Genomic DNA, 15,183 nt, shown 5'->3' on the forward strand with positions numbered 1-15,183 from the left:
TGAGCTGTGAGAGCACAGGTGTGAGCTGTGAGCACACAGGTGTGAGCTGTGAGTGCACAGGTGTGAGCTGTGAGCACACAGGTGTGAGCTGTGAGCACAGGTGTGAGCTGTGAGTATGCAGGTGTGAGCTGTGAGCACAGGTGTGAGCTGTGAGTATGCAGGTGTGAGCTGTGAGCACAGGCATGAGCTGTGAGCACAGGCGTGTGCTGTGAGCACAAGTGTGAGCTGTGAGCACAGGCGTGAGCTGTGAGAGCACAGGCGTGAGCTGTGAGTATGCAGGTGTGAGCTGTGAGCACACCGGTGTGAGCTGTGAGTACACAGGTGTGAGCTGTGAGCACACAGGTGTGAGCTGTGAGCACAGGTGTGAGCTGTGAGTGCAAAGGTGTGAGCTGTGAGCGCACAGGTGTGAGCTGTGAGCGCGCAGGTGTGAGCTGTGAGCACAGGTGTGAGCTGTGAGTGCAAAGGCGTGAGCTGTGAGAGCACAGGCGTGAGCTGTGAGTATGCAGGTGTGAGCTGTGAGCACACCGGTGTGAGCTGTGAGTGCACAGGTGTGAGCTGTGAGCGCACCGGTGTGAGCTGTGAGTACACAGGTGTGAGCTGAGTGCACAGGTGTGAGCTGTGAGCACACAGGTGTGAGCTGTGAGCACAGGTGTGAGCTGTGAGCGCGCAGGTGTGAGCTGTGAGCACAGGTGTGAGCTGTGAGTGCACAGGCATGAGTTGTGAGCACACAGGTGTGAGCTGTGAGTGCACAGGTGTGAGCTGTGAGTGCGCAGGTGTGAGCTTTGAAAGAGCAGGTGTGAGCTGTGAGCACAGGCATGAGCTGTGAGAACACAGGCATGAGCTGTGAGAACACAGGTGTGAGCTGTGAGTGCACAGGTTTGAGCTGTGAGTGCACAGGTGTGAGCTGTGAGCACACAGGTGTGAGCTGTGAGTGCACAGGTATGAGCTGTGGCACGCAGGTGTGAGCTGTGAGCACAGGTGTGAGCTGTGAGAGCACAGGTGTGAGTTGTGAGAGCACAGGCGTGAGCTGTGAGAGCACACAGGTGTGAGCTGTGAGCACACAGGTGTGAGCTGTGAGCACAGGTGTGAGCTGTGAGTGCACAGGTGTGAGTTGTGAGCACAGGTGTGAGGTGTGAGCACACAGGTGTGAGCTGTGAGAGCACAGGCGTGAGCTATGAGCACACAGGTGTGAGCTTTGAGAGCACAGGTGTGAGCTGTGAGGGCGCAGGTGTGAGCTGTGAGCGCGCAGGTATGAGCTGTGAGCACAGGTGTGAGCTGTGAGCACACAGGTGTGAGCTGTGAGCACACAGGTGTGAGCTGTGAGTGCACAGGCATGAGCTGTGAGCACACAGGTGTGAGCTGTGAGTGCACAGGTGTGAGCTGTGAGCATAGGCGTGAGCTGTGAGTGCGCAGGTGTCAGCTGTGAGAGCGCAGGTGTGAGCTTTGAAAGAGCAGGTGTGAGCTGTGAGCACAGGCATGAGCTGTGAGAACACAGGTGTGATCTGTGAGTGCACAGGTGTGAGCTGTGAGTGCACTGGTGTGAGCTGTGAGCACAGGTGTGAGCTGTGAGTGCACAGGTGTGAGCTGTGAGCACAGGTGTGAGCTGTAAGTGCACAGGTGTGAGCTGTGAGAGCACAGGTGTGAGCTGTGAGTGCACAGGTGTGAGCTGTGAGCACAGGTGTGAGCTGTGAGTGCAAAGGTGTGAGCTGTGAGCGCAAAGGTGTGAGCTGTGAGCACGCAGGTGTGAGCTGTGAGCACAGGTGTGAGCTGTGAGCACAGGTGTGAGCTGTGAGTGCACAGGTGTGAGCTGTGAGTGCACAGGCGTGAGCTGTGAGTGCGCAGGTGTGAGCTGTGAGTGCAGAGGTGTGAGCTGTGAGTGCGCAGGTGTGAGCTTTGAAAGCAGGTGTGAGCTGTGAGCACAGGCATGAGCTGTGAGAACACAGGTGTGAGCTGTGAGTGCACAGGTGTGAGCTGTGAGTGCACAGGTGTGAGCTGTGAGTGCACAGGTATGAGCTGTGGCACGCAGGTGTGAGCTGTGAGCACACAGGTATGAGCTGTGAGCACACAGGTTTGAGCTGTGAGTGCACAGGTGTGAGCTGTGAGCACACAGGTGTGAGCTGTGAGCACAGGTGTGAGCTGTGAGTACGCAGGTGTGAGCTGTGAGCACAGGCGTGAGCTGTGAGCACAGGCGTGAGCTGTGAGCACAGGGGTGAGCTGTGAGCACAGGGGTGAGCTGTGAGAGCACAGGCGTGAGCTGTGAGTACGCAGGTGTGAGCTGTGAGCGCACAGGTGTGAGTTGTGAGTGCACAGGTGTGAGCTGTGAGTACGCAGGTGTGAGCTGTGAGCACACAGGTGTGAGCTGTGAGCGCGTAGGTGTGAGCTGTGAGTGCACAGGCATGAGCTGTGAGCACACAGGCGTGAGCTGTGAGTGCACAGGTGTGAGCTGTGAGTGTGCAGGTGTGAGCTGTGAGTGCACAGGTGTGAGCTGTGAGTGCGCAGGTGTGAGCTGTGAGTGCGCAGGTGTGAGCTTTGAAAGAGCAGGTGTGAGCTGTGAGCACAGGTGTGAGCTGTGAGTGCACAGGCATGAGCTGTGAGAGCACAGGTGTGAGCTGTGAGAGCACAGGTGTGAGCTGTGAGTATGCAGGTGTGAGCTGTGAGTACGCAGGTGTGAGCTGTGAGCACAAGTGTGAGCTGTGAGTACGCAGGTGTGAGTTGTGAGCACACAGGTGTGAGCTGTGAGTGCACAGGTGTGAGCTGTGAGGGCGCAGGTGTGAGCTGTGAGTGCGCAGGTGTGAGCTGTGAGTGCGTAGGTGTGAGCTTTGAAAGAGCAGGTGTGAGCTGTGAGCACAGGTGTGAGCTGTGAGTGCACAGGCATGAGCTGTGAGTGCACAGGTGTGAGCTGTGAGCACCGGTGTGAGCTGTGAGAGCACAGGTGTGAGCTGTGAGAGCACAGGTGTGAGCTGTGTGAGCACAGGTGTGAGCTGTGAGTACACAGGTGTGAGCTGTGAGTGCACAGGCGTGAGCTGTGAGAGCACAGGTGTGAGCTGTGAGTGCACAGGTGTGAGCTGTGAGTACGCAGGTGTGAGCTGTGAGTACGCAGGTGTGAGCTGTGAGAGCACAGGTGTGAGCTGTGTGAGCACAGGTGTGAGCTGTGAGCACACAGGTGTGAGCTGTGAGTACGCAGGTGTGAGCTGTGAGAGCACAGGCCTGGGAAGCCACCAATAATGCCACACAGGCCCACGCGAGGTGCTGCCACGTGAGCAGGCGCAGACCCAGCACAAGTGGCTCCCCTTGGGCTGTCAGAGCTCTCAACGGGAAGGACACACTGAGGTCAGCCCGGCTCCCTGGGCACCATGGCCTCAGCTCCTCTCGTCGGCCTCTACCCGTTGTCCATCTCCTCGTCAGACCCGCAACCCTGACACGTCTTCCATGCGGGCCAAGGCCTCTTCCTAGTGTTCTCCTCTTTTTAGACGGGGTAAACATCTAAAATGCCAGCCCAGACAGACTTCCTCCTCATCCCTGCTGTGGACATACGATTGGAGCACCTGCCGATTCTTCCTGCATCAGTATATCCGTTCCTACAGGTCAGATCCCAAATGTTCCCCAGAGGCCCCTGTGTCAGAGCTTGGGTGCTGATGGGAGATGAGGAAGATTGAACAGGAGAGGGGCAGCGCTGCGGGCACGCCCGTGGAGGGGGATGCGGAGACCCTGGCCTCTTCTCTCTGTCTGCTTGCTGGCTCCCATGAGTTCCTTCCCTAATCAATTGCTGCCACATGCTCAAAGCAACAGGAAGAGCAGTCGACCTCGAGCTGAAACCTCTCAAGCCTAAAGAAACCTCTCCTTCACGGGGCTAACTGTGGAATGATTCAGCCGGCAGACGCCTTCCGTTTTTCTAGCACTCAAAACTGAACTGATCCCAACTTTATCTTCCCTCATTGTGTTTGCACTCGCAAGATGCATCGACATGAAGGTGCCATGGGCACGCAGCAGGCTGGGAGATGGCGTGGCTCCTGCTTGCCGTAGCAGCATTCCTTCTCTGAAATCCATTCCTATTTCCAAATGATGCGACCAAGCGCAGCCTTGGAGCCTCTGGATGCTTATTTACTTTTAATTTTAAAAGCATCAGTTTTATAGCACTCTGTGGTAAGTCACGTGACATGAAATACAGTACTGTTTTTATTTTCTAAAACATCCTCAGTTGCTTTGCCTACACGGCTGAGGTATGATGTCACCACCTGCCGCCTCCCCGGATTCCTACCAGATACTAACACCAGAGCATCCATCACCACCACTGCCCAACAATGACAACAGATGAGCGCTAACGTGCACCTGCTACGATATAGCTAAGAAAGCTGCTCACCACATAAAGTCAAGGTCGCTGAGACTCGGGAAGGAGGCCTGTACCAAGTGGCAGTGGCACACCTGTCACGATGCATAACTCGAGTGGGAAGAAATGCGTGTAACACTAGTGGACGGAGCAATGGGTGTGGGGTACACCGAGGCCAATTCCACTTAGTTTGGAGAAACAGGACACGTGGGAAGATGTGTTTCAGATTGGTGGAAATCAGGGCTTAGTGAATCAGGACTTTTGAATGCTTTAAATTATGAAATAAAACAGGAATGAAGCTGTGCTGGTAGTTCACGCTTCTCGTCCTAGTTACTCAGAACCTTCGGATCTGGAAAATCACCGTTTGGAGCCGATCTTGGCAAAAAACAAAAGTGTATGAGACTGCATCTCTAAAATAACTACCAAAAAGCCAAGCTGGAGGCATGGCTTCAGTGGCAGAGCACCAGCCCAGCTGGTAGAAGCAAACAAATCTAACATCTGTACAATATGGTATTCAAAACCACAGGTCTTAAGAGATGAACTTTCCAGAGCTACACACGCTCAGCTCCTTAGGGGAACTGTGCGGCATGAATGAAGGTAGGCTCCAAAGTGTATGTGCTTCTGGGCTGAGCACTGTCTGTCGGTGATATTAAGGTGAAGTCAATTCATGGAGACGGTTATTCTGTAGATCCAAGAATCTATGTTCAGACTGAAATTTCCGTCATTAAATGAATGTCACTTTAGAATAAGAAGCATCCAGCCCGGGAGCTCCCGTGCCCTCGGGCCCCTGCTGCTCACCTGGTTCAGGACCTTCTGAAGGTGAGGGGTTCCCATGCGGTCAGCCATGTGTCTGTACGCCGGGTGAGAGAGAAAGAACTTCCTCTCGGCCACAATGGCTGCTTTGATGTCCTTCTTCCCATCTATGTCCTTCTGGCTTCTGTTGACCACCCCCACATAACCTGAAACAGAACACACACCTGTGGTGCCTGGCACGCTTCCCGACTCCACACACACACACACACACACACACACGTGTGTGGTGCCTGGCACGCTTCCCGACTCTACACACACGTGTGGTGCCTGGCACGCTTCCCGACTCTACACACACGTGTGGTGCCTGGCACGCTTCCCGACTCTACACACACGTGTGTGCCTGGCACGCTTCCCGACTCTACACACACACACACACACACACACCTGTGGTGCCTGGCACGCTTCCTGTCTCTACACACACGTGTGTGCCTGGCACGCTTCCCGACTACACACACGTGTGTGCCTTGCATGCTTCCCAACTCTACACACACACACACACACATGTGTGTGTGCCTGGCATGCTTCCCGACTCTACACACACACACACACACCTGTGGTGCCTGGCACACTTCCCGACTCTACACACACACACACACACATGTGTGTGCCTGGCACGCTTCCCGACTCTACACACACACACCTGTGGTGCCTGGCACGCTTCCCGACTCTACACACACACACACACACACACGTGTGCCTGGCACGCTTCCCGACTCTACACACACACACACACGTGTGCCTGGCACGCTTCCTGTCTACACGCACACGTGTCGTGCCTGGCAGGCTTCCGGCCTACATGCACACACGTGTGTGCCTGGCACGCTTCCCATCACTACACACACACACGTGTGCCTGGCACGCTTATGGTCTACACACACACGCACACACACACACACACACACACACACACACACGGTGCCTGGCACTCTCCCTTCTCTTATTCCAGGCAGATTTCAAGGCTTTCCAACGGGCCGCAAGGGGCAGACAGAGCGCTGAGGCCGGGGACTGAGAGGCCTCCACAGCGTTCACTGAAGACCACGGACTTGCCTCATCACCACCTTTAATTTCAGGAGCTATCTCTTGCCTTTAAGGATGCCATGCCTTTCAGGAGAAGCTGCCTCTTTCCCGCAGTGCCAAAGAGCAGCTAGCAAACGTCAGACTTGAAGCAGAATAGCGTTACATACTTTGATAGACATTTCTGATCCCTCTTGAAACCCTCTTTCGCTACTTGTCCTCCTGATCTTGTTATTGCAAGGAATAGTTCTCCTTCTGGGTCATTCTGTAAGGGGTGCAGCTAATAAGATCTCCACCCGTACAGCAGCGGAAGGCGTTCAAGCCAAGCGCCCTGGGCCCTGGGCCTGGCCGCCGAGCTCAGGACATTACCCCGGCGCGGGCCCTGGGCCTGGCCTCCGAGCTCAGGACATTACCCCGGCGTGGGCCCTGGGCCTGGCCTCCGAGCTCAGGACATCACCCTGGCGCGGGCCCTGGGCCTGGCCTCCGAGCTCAGGACATTACCCCGGCGCGGGCCCTGGGCCTGGCCGCTGAGCTCAGGACATCACCCCGGCGCGGGCCCTGGGCCTGGCCGCTGAGCTCAGGACATCACCCCGGCGCGGGCCCTGGGCCTGGCCGCCGAGCTCAGGACATTACCGCGGCACGGGCCCTGGGCCTGGCCCCCGAGCTCAGGACATCACCCCGGCGCGGGCCCTGGGCCTGGCCGCCGAGCTCAGGACATTACCGCGGCGCAGAGGCAGCAGCTTGTTCTCCAGCACGTCCCTGGCGTCCGTCCCCTCATCCATGAGATCCAACTTGGTGATGACGCCAATGGTTCTCAGACCTGCAGCACAAACAGACCCACCATTACCTGGCCTGCAGACGCGAGCACATTTTAGAGGCAGGCATGTCCCGGCGTGCAAGGTAAGGCTCACATTCCTACTCCTTAGCACTTATGTCTCTCTTTCTAATCCCACGTAACGTGATAAGGAAGAGCTGCAATATCACCCAGGGCTGGAAACAAGAGAGGTTTTTTTCTTCATTGTTTTTTGATTCCCTTTTCTTTTTGTCTTGTTTAGCTGTCCTTCAGAAGGTAAGGGAGGACACAGAAAAGGAGGGGCAAAGGGCAAACAAATGCAGCCCTGGTACTTACTAGTCGCTATGTGGAAAGTGAGCTATGTATCTCGTGGGTAGGGGCAGAGGGAAAATCCAGGAGAGCGTGAGGAAGAGCGGCATGCACCCGATGCACGCAACCTTAACCCCCACAGGAACATAAACATTCTTAAAAATGCTAATCCATCCTAAATATTTTCTTTTGTTTTCTAGTACAAGATATTCCTTCTGTCATCCTAGGAGTTCAGCCCAGGCTGAGCAAAGAGTAATCCATGGCAGCTGGAAAGAGCAGATGCCAAGTCCCAGAGAGAGGCCGCTGCTTCTCTCCCTCTCTCTCTCTCTCTCTCTCTCTCTCTCTCTCTCTCTCTCTCTCTCTCTCTCTCTCTCTCTTTCTCTTTCACACACACACACACATACACACACACACACACAACATGAATGTTATAGAATGTGATAGAATGTGATAGAATATACATAATGCCAAATGTTGGTCAAGGCACCAACATGGACATATTCAGACTTCTGCTGGAGAGGACAGAAAAGCAATAGCAAAATATATGTAGAAGACTGAAGATAAAAAGGTAACTATCAACTTCAAAGGAGAGAAAGGGAAGTTAAATACTATCACCTTAGCGAGCTGTGAATAACATTCAGAATCCCAGCACCATGGCTAACGCCTATCACCCTAGCCTCCTATGATTAGAAGGCTCCATCTTAGTAGAGCCTGGGCATGGTAGTGCATGCCTGTCATCCCAGTGTGAAGTAATAATAAGGAGGACCACAGTCCAGGAACATGCCCAGGCAGGAGGCAGCATCCAACTTAAAAGGGCTGGAGATATGACTCAGTAATAGAGGATCTGTCCACCAAAGCAAGGTGTATTGTATTCATAACTGTTTTGTTACGTGGCAACTCCTTTGTACAACTAAAAATATCATCAACGCGGACCACTTCCTGACGGCATGTCTGGTGGCAGCCGTGGCTGCTGGTGGAGCAGCCCGAGCCCCGGAGGAGGCCAGGAGAGTGGCTGAGCCTGTGCGCCAGGCCTGCTTCGTGCGCAAGCCTCCTGTCCTCAGAAGGATCAAGTGACTGCTACTGTCCCTTTCTTCTAGCTTTTCTGGGGCCCTTGGTTTCCATTGCACCAATTAACTTGAGTAGGAAGAGCAGACTTTCACCGCCTATGAAATCCAGACAGAGGAAGGAGACAAACAAGAAGCAAGGCAAAAATATAAAGAAACTAAGGAATCTTTTCAGTGTTTTCTTGAAAATCTTAAGAAAATGACTCCCACACCCAACACAAGTAAGTCTCTGAATGAGGTGTGTGTCTTCATGTTTGTTTCATACTTCCCTTCCAGTGGCTTACCCACAGTAGACGATGTTAAGTCTATACGATTGTGAATGTCATGAGGTACAAAAAAGTCTCATAGTTAAGTCAGCGTAGAATTGTAAGGAGGATTGGGGGGTATTCCACTTTGACTTCATTTCTGGACATGTTTTATATTTGTGTAATAGGCTGTTTTCATTAGTAGGTCTGTATTTTGGAAAATTGCTTTTACATAGCAATCTAAACTTAGATTGCTTTATTATGTGTTAGGGAGGCATTAAAATTTTTGCAATAAATTACTTATTTTCAAAAATAATAGGAATAAAAAATGTTAAATTAATTTTTAAAAACATTGAGAGCGTGAAACAAGGACCCGGGCTGAGCCGCTGTAACAATGTGACGCACAAGACACTGTGCTGAACACGAACTTTACAACTCAGGGATGGGGTGGGGCGGGGGAGGGAAGAGTTGGAGAGTGGGGAGGGGAGGAATGGAATGGTAGGGGAAAAATAAAGGAGGGTGTCACGATGCTCAGTAGGAAATGTACTCATTACCTTACTCATGTAACTGTAACCCCTCTGTACATCTTCACAATAAAAAATACATATTGAAAAAATGTTGAGAGCCAAGAGCTGGTGGCTCACGCCTGTAATCCTAGCTACTCGGGAGGCTGAGATCTGAGGATCGTGGTTCAAAGCCAGCCTGGGCAGGAGAGTCCGTGAGACTCTTATGTCCAATAAACCACCAGAAAACCGGAAGTGGCACCGTGGTTCCCACGGTAGAGCGCTAGCCTTGAGCTGAAGAGCTGAGGGACAGCACCCAGGCCCAGAGTTCAACCCCACGACCAACCAAAAAAAAAAAAAAAAATGTTGAGGCCCCGAGTTCAAATGCCAGTACCAAAAACAGCAGCAACAACTGCAACGAAAAGTATCTATTCAAGCTACTTGGGAGGCAGAGACTGGAAAAATACATACAGTAAGTCCCAATAAATAAATAAACAAATAAATAAGTAAAAACCTTGAGGAGACGCACAGGTAATTTTTTTGTTTGTTTGTTTTGTTTTTTGGTCCAGTCGTGGGGCCTGAACTCTGGGCCTGGGCGCTGTCCCTCAGCTCTTCAGCTCAAGGCTAGCCCTCTACCACTTGAGCCACTTCCAGCGTTTTTCTTTTTGCTTATGTGGTGCTGAGGAGTCGAACTCAGGGCCTCAGGCATGCAAGGCAAGCGCTCTACCACTGAGCCACCTTCCCAGCCCCACACAGGTATTTTAACATCTGATCGAGTATATACTGCTGACAATGGCACAAATGCATCAATTAACAGAGATTATCAGAATGCACAGAAAATATCTATAAAAAAGGTCAGCTACATGAAGTTCGCAGACTCTCTGCTCGGTAATGGCTCTGTGAGGCTGCGTCCCGCTGCATCCCTGGGTGGCAGGACGCTGCTGCACCGCAGGGCACGGCACACCCCATGCTCCTCCAGCGTTCAGAAGGCTGCACCGGTTCTCTTTCCTTCCTTTCTTTTCGGGTGATGGTGCTGGGGCTGGAACTCAGAGCCTCGCGCTCGCTGCGCAGGCCTTCCGTTCTCGTGATGAGCTAGGCCCTCAGCCCTGTTTCTGAGAGAGCGTCGTGCTGCGGTGCGTGCCTGGGTGTGACCCGCCGGAGCGGTGTCCGCCGTGTCCGGGTGGCGGGCGCATCCCTTCACAGCTCAGCTCTCCTGCTGAGCTGGCCGCCTCTCACACGGCCATCACCCCAGCCTCAGCCTCTCAAGTAGCTAGCTTCACAACCATCAGTCACCAGCGCCTGCCAAAAGATTCTATCTTTGAAAGACAAATTTTATGTGCTCGGTAACTCATTGAGAAAAGGGAGAAAAAAATGACTCTGACTTAAAATTGAGTAATAGGTCTCCAGTCTGGCAAGCAGGGAGCTTGGATGTTACTACTCCATCCTAACAGCACACAGAAAGCTGAACAAATGGAAAAACCAAGAGCCCTTCTTATCTGGCAGGGATGTGAGATCACAGGGAAACCACTGCCAGGAAGCTTTGGAGAAAAAAGGGAACAAAAATAACCACAGTCAGATGGCTCACACCTGTAATCCTAACTGCTCAGGAGGCTGAGATCTGAGGATCCTGTTTCAAAACCATCCCCAGCAGTAAAGTCCATGAGACTCTTTACCTCCCATTAACCAGCAAAAAAAAAGCTGAAAGTAGAGCTGTGGTCCACGTGGTAAGAGCTTAGCCTTGAGCAAAAAAAGCTCGGGGAAGCAGCCAGGCCAAATAAATAATCCCAGCTTATCAGAGCAGAAACCCACAAGCGAAAGCTCTGTGGGCCCAGGGCTGGAGCAGAGAACCTGAGACCAGAAAATCGTAGGGAAAGGATCTCCAGACGCCGCTGGTCAGCAACCAGGAGCCACGCACACCTCGGGGAGGGGCAGGAGCTAGAGCTCGCTGCGTGGGGGCCAGCCACATTTTTGCTAAGTCTTGCTTCTAGAACCTCGAGCAGGTTCTCAGAGTGAATGTCAGGGAGACAGGGAGATGCGGGGAAAGCTGCCAATTTAAAAAGCACCAGAGCTGGTTAGCTGGAAATGAGACTCACAGTCTTTCCTGCCTCAGCTGGCTTCCAACCGCGATCCTCACATCTCAGCCTCCTGAGTAGCTAGGATTACAGGTGTCAGCCACCCGCATCCAGCTTGGTTTTTGTTTTGTTGTTGTTGTTGTTATTGCTGCTGTTTCTATGGCAGCTTGTCACAATAAATACAGCTGTTCTAAAAAATAAATAGATAAATAAAAATAAAAAATAAAAAGTACCAGAGCATTCGGCTTTTGACAGCACTGGCCTTAGGAGAACCTATTAACCAGATGTTCATCGCTGGGGGCGAGGGCAGGGCAGGGGTGGGTTCAGAATCAAGCAGGTCTGAGAGAAGGAAGATACTGAGCCGGACCTAGCCATCCGGTCTCACCTAAGGGGTGAGGTGGAGACCAAGAAACACTTAACTCTGTTCTCATTCCAGAGGTACATGCCCACTAGACTACTGAGACCTGATCACGGGACTATTGAACAGTTCTGCTCCCTCAGTACCTTACCACTACGCTAAGGAAGGCCTGTTTACCACTGCATCCTGTTCACGGTCCCCAAGGCCTGGCTATGGGGAAAAAGTTACAAAGTACACCGCAGAAATGGCCATTGGAAGACACAGAGCAAGCATCAGAACGAGATTCATATATGGCAAGGATGTTACACTTAACACTCGGGAATTCAAAATAACTGATTAATATCCTAAAGGCTGTATGAAAGAGTATATACAGTCTGCAAGAACAGATGGGCAACTTAAGTGCTAAGAAAGAAATCAGAAAAAAAATGCCAAGAAAAAGAAAAAGCCACAGGAACCGAACACCTGTGCGAAGTTCAGTGGTAGATTGGACACAGATGAAAACAGTAAGACTGAAGATGTCTCAAAAGGCTCTTCCAAAACTGAAATGCAGAGAACTGTGACACCTCTTCAAAGCATACTATGTGCAAGGGCAAAATGGACACAGGAGAGAGGAAGTGGTGACAAGAACAGATACTTGATGCAATAAGGACTTAGAATTAACGCCAGATACCAAATCACCGATCCAGGAAGCTCAGAAAATACCGAACCGGATACATGCACCAAAAACCTGTAACTACACATTTTATATCCAAAATGTAGGAACACAAAGGAAAAGACAAAAAATAATCCTGTAAAGGGCTAGACGGGAATGTTTTTTAAGACGGACCTACATATGAACAAAGATAAGAAATATACCCAGCTCTCAGAAATCACGTAAGCATAGAAGATAGAGTGATAAAATGTTCAGAATGCAGAGAAGTAGACCGGGGTGGGGGAAACAAAGTTAGAATTGCGTATCCCATGAAATTATTCCTCAAAAACAAAGGAGACATAAATTTGCCTTTCTCAGACGAAGACAAATTGCAGGAGCTTTCTTGCCCTGAGGTTTGCACACAAGAAATGCTAAAAGAGAAGACGGCGCTCCAGAGAGAAGAAAAGCGACCTCAGTCCGAAACCCGATCCACATAGAGAAAGGAACAGACTGGAGAAAGAATAAAATTTTAATTCTGTATATTCTTAATTGAGCTAGCAGGTAACTATTTGTTCCAAATAATAGCAATAATGCATTTATTACTATCTGTTCCTGCTCATGAGCCAGCAATGCCACAAGAAATAGGAGGGCAGAATCAAGGTTATCTTGTAAATTACAGGACACTCACAGTACTCATGAATAAGCATGGTGTTGTATGAAAGTGGATTTATAGGGCTAGTGGCATGACTCAGAAATGGAGCACCTACCCTCGCTAGCTCAAGGCCCTGAGTTCAAACCTCAGTACTTAAATATAAGGAGAAGCGGGGGGTGCAGATGTGGGACCCAAAACACACAAAGAACTCTTAAAACTATTTTAAAAAATACAATTTATGAAAAAGGAAAAACACCTGGCCTGCAATCCACTGTGCTTACAAGGGGCTTTTCAGTTCTCCATGCTTCTGCCCACCCTCCACCCTTCCACATTCGTGCCGCCATCTTCTTCAGCTCCCTCTATCCCACACAGTCTCCCGTGCTTTTTTTTCTGCTAGCACTACGACCTGAACTCAAGACTTTTGCATTCCTGCTCCGATTGCTTACGTGAGCCACGCTTCCAGACAGTCTTTTTGCTGGTGACTCCACTTCCTGAGCTAGCTTTGAACCACTGTCCTCCCCAGCTCAGTCTCCCAAGTAGCCAGAGATTACAGGTGTGAGCCACCAGTGCCCACCCTGTAGTCTAGATATGCTAAGCCTTCATATGGGCGGGAAACAGAACGAGAAGCTAGCTTATGAAATCAATCCATCAATGGAAGATATGTTTATTTCTTAGAAGACCTGAAACATAGCTCCGGAGAAGGTGCCAGTTACCTAGGTTTGTTGTGGACACACAGTGACGTTCTTATAAGAACACTACCATTTCTTACATTTACATGTGCAACTAAATAATAAGTAGTGTGTTGTTCCATCTGATTAAGAAGTAGGATAAAACCAAACCACAAACCACATTATCAGATGCCAGAAAAATAATCTGGAATGCAACATGCACCAAAACAACAGCAATAAGAAAAGTCAATATAGGTCTAACGCAAAACTGTGTACTGCAAAATTAAAGACAGACAGGAAATTAGCCTTAAGTTCATGCATTTTTTTTGTTTTGGGTTTTGGTGGGAGGAAGGTAGGTTTGAAATAAAATGTTCCTATTTCTACTTGGCAAAGTTCATGGAATATTTTACTTCTGAAAGCAATCAATGATGAACAGAAAGGATTTCATCTATGTTTTCCTGTGCATTTTCCATGAATATCATTTTCTAGTTACTTCCCACTACTTTGAATAACACAGTTGTCATCTGCAAAATCACCAAGTAATGTTTTCTGTGATACTAGGTTAAATATTCTGTAAAACAGAGAAAACAAGAATTAGCCAGACACTGGTAGCTCACGCTTGCAATACCAGCTGTTTGGGAGGCTGGAACTGGGGTGAGTGTGGCTTGAGGCCCAAGCTACGTGTGTGAACGCACACCTGGGGGGGCTGTGACACCAGCCCCGCCTGGGTGGAAACGCCGCTTCACGTGATTCCAGAAACAAGAGGAAACATGAAAGCCGGTGGGCCAAGGCCAGGGACACACCAAGGCACAAAGCGAGAACCCATCTTAAAATAATCAGTGGAAAACAGAACAGGGGCATGGCTTAGCAATCTGGTGCTAACACTCACTATGTGAGAAAAACTGGTAAGTTTGGATAGAAAAATTAAAATTAGTTCTTCAAAAGATATAGTTAATGCATATGAGAAAATAAGCTAGTGACTGAGAGAAAATATTAGCAACATATAATGGAAATTTTTCCCCAGAGTATATTTGGTAAACTCATCACTTAATCCCCAAATGACAGAAACTCAGCTCAAAAGAGGCAAAGTGATCTGAGGGCCCATCTCAGTGGTCTAGCCCTCACCTAGGACTGTGAGCCTTTGGGTTCAATCCACAGCTCCACAAAATAAATGCTTAAACCAAAGAGTCGCTGCAATATTTCTTAAGAGAGCTTATACAAATAGCCCATAAGGACATGAAATCCATTTGTACAACTGCTTATAATCTTATAATAACTAAGGAAGGGAGGGAGAGAGAGAGGAAGAGAGAAGGGGAAGAAGGGAGGGGGAGGCAAGAAAGGAAAACTTTTATACTAATATACATAATCACTATTTTATTTGTAATAACTCCACACTTGAAACTACCCCCAAAGGCCCATCAACATGCAAAAGGTTTAACAAAATGTAATCCAAATCACTGACTTAAAAGAATGCACTACTAAAACAAGCAGCAGCACAAATGAGTCTCGACGTATATGTTGAACCAAAGCAGCGGGCACACGGGGCCTGTGTACCACTCTCTCTGCAACTCTAGAAAAGACGAATTTAATGGATAGTGACAGAAAACAGTTGCATGGTTTCCTGGGGCCACAGTGGGTACAAGGGTAGACACTCACCGGCAAGACACAGACACAGCTTTGTGGGTGACGGAAACTTGGTCAGTTGTGGCTGTGATGGTCTGTGAATGTATACTT

General features: G+C 50.1%; 1 protein-coding gene across 8 annotated transcripts in view; it reads right to left on the reverse strand.

The window, feature by feature from the left end:
* The window catches only part of LOC138818219 (dynamin-3), a 414,072-nt gene that overhangs the window by 301,337 nt on the left and 97,552 nt on the right, over nucleotides 1-15,183 (reverse strand). For all 8 annotated transcript variants that reach the window (XR_011369011.1, XM_070009224.1, XM_070009221.1 and 5 more), the window contains exons 5-6: nucleotides 6,876-6,974; nucleotides 5,126-5,286 (exon numbers count right to left, since the gene is read on the reverse strand). Coding sequence is in view for 7 of the 8 variants with exons in the window: in XM_070009224.1 (XP_069865325.1) it covers nucleotides 5,126-5,286; nucleotides 6,876-6,974 (260 nt within the window). In the remaining variant the exon portion in view is untranslated. The remainder of the gene's footprint in view (nucleotides 1-5,125; nucleotides 5,287-6,875; nucleotides 6,975-15,183) is intronic.

This window comes from Dipodomys merriami, unplaced genomic scaffold (genome assembly GCF_024711535.1).
Source record: "Dipodomys merriami isolate MVZ:Mamm:240054 unplaced genomic scaffold, mDipMer1.0.p SCAF_72, whole genome shotgun sequence".
NCBI classification, from domain to species: Eukaryota; Metazoa; Chordata; class Mammalia; order Rodentia; family Heteromyidae; genus Dipodomys; species Dipodomys merriami.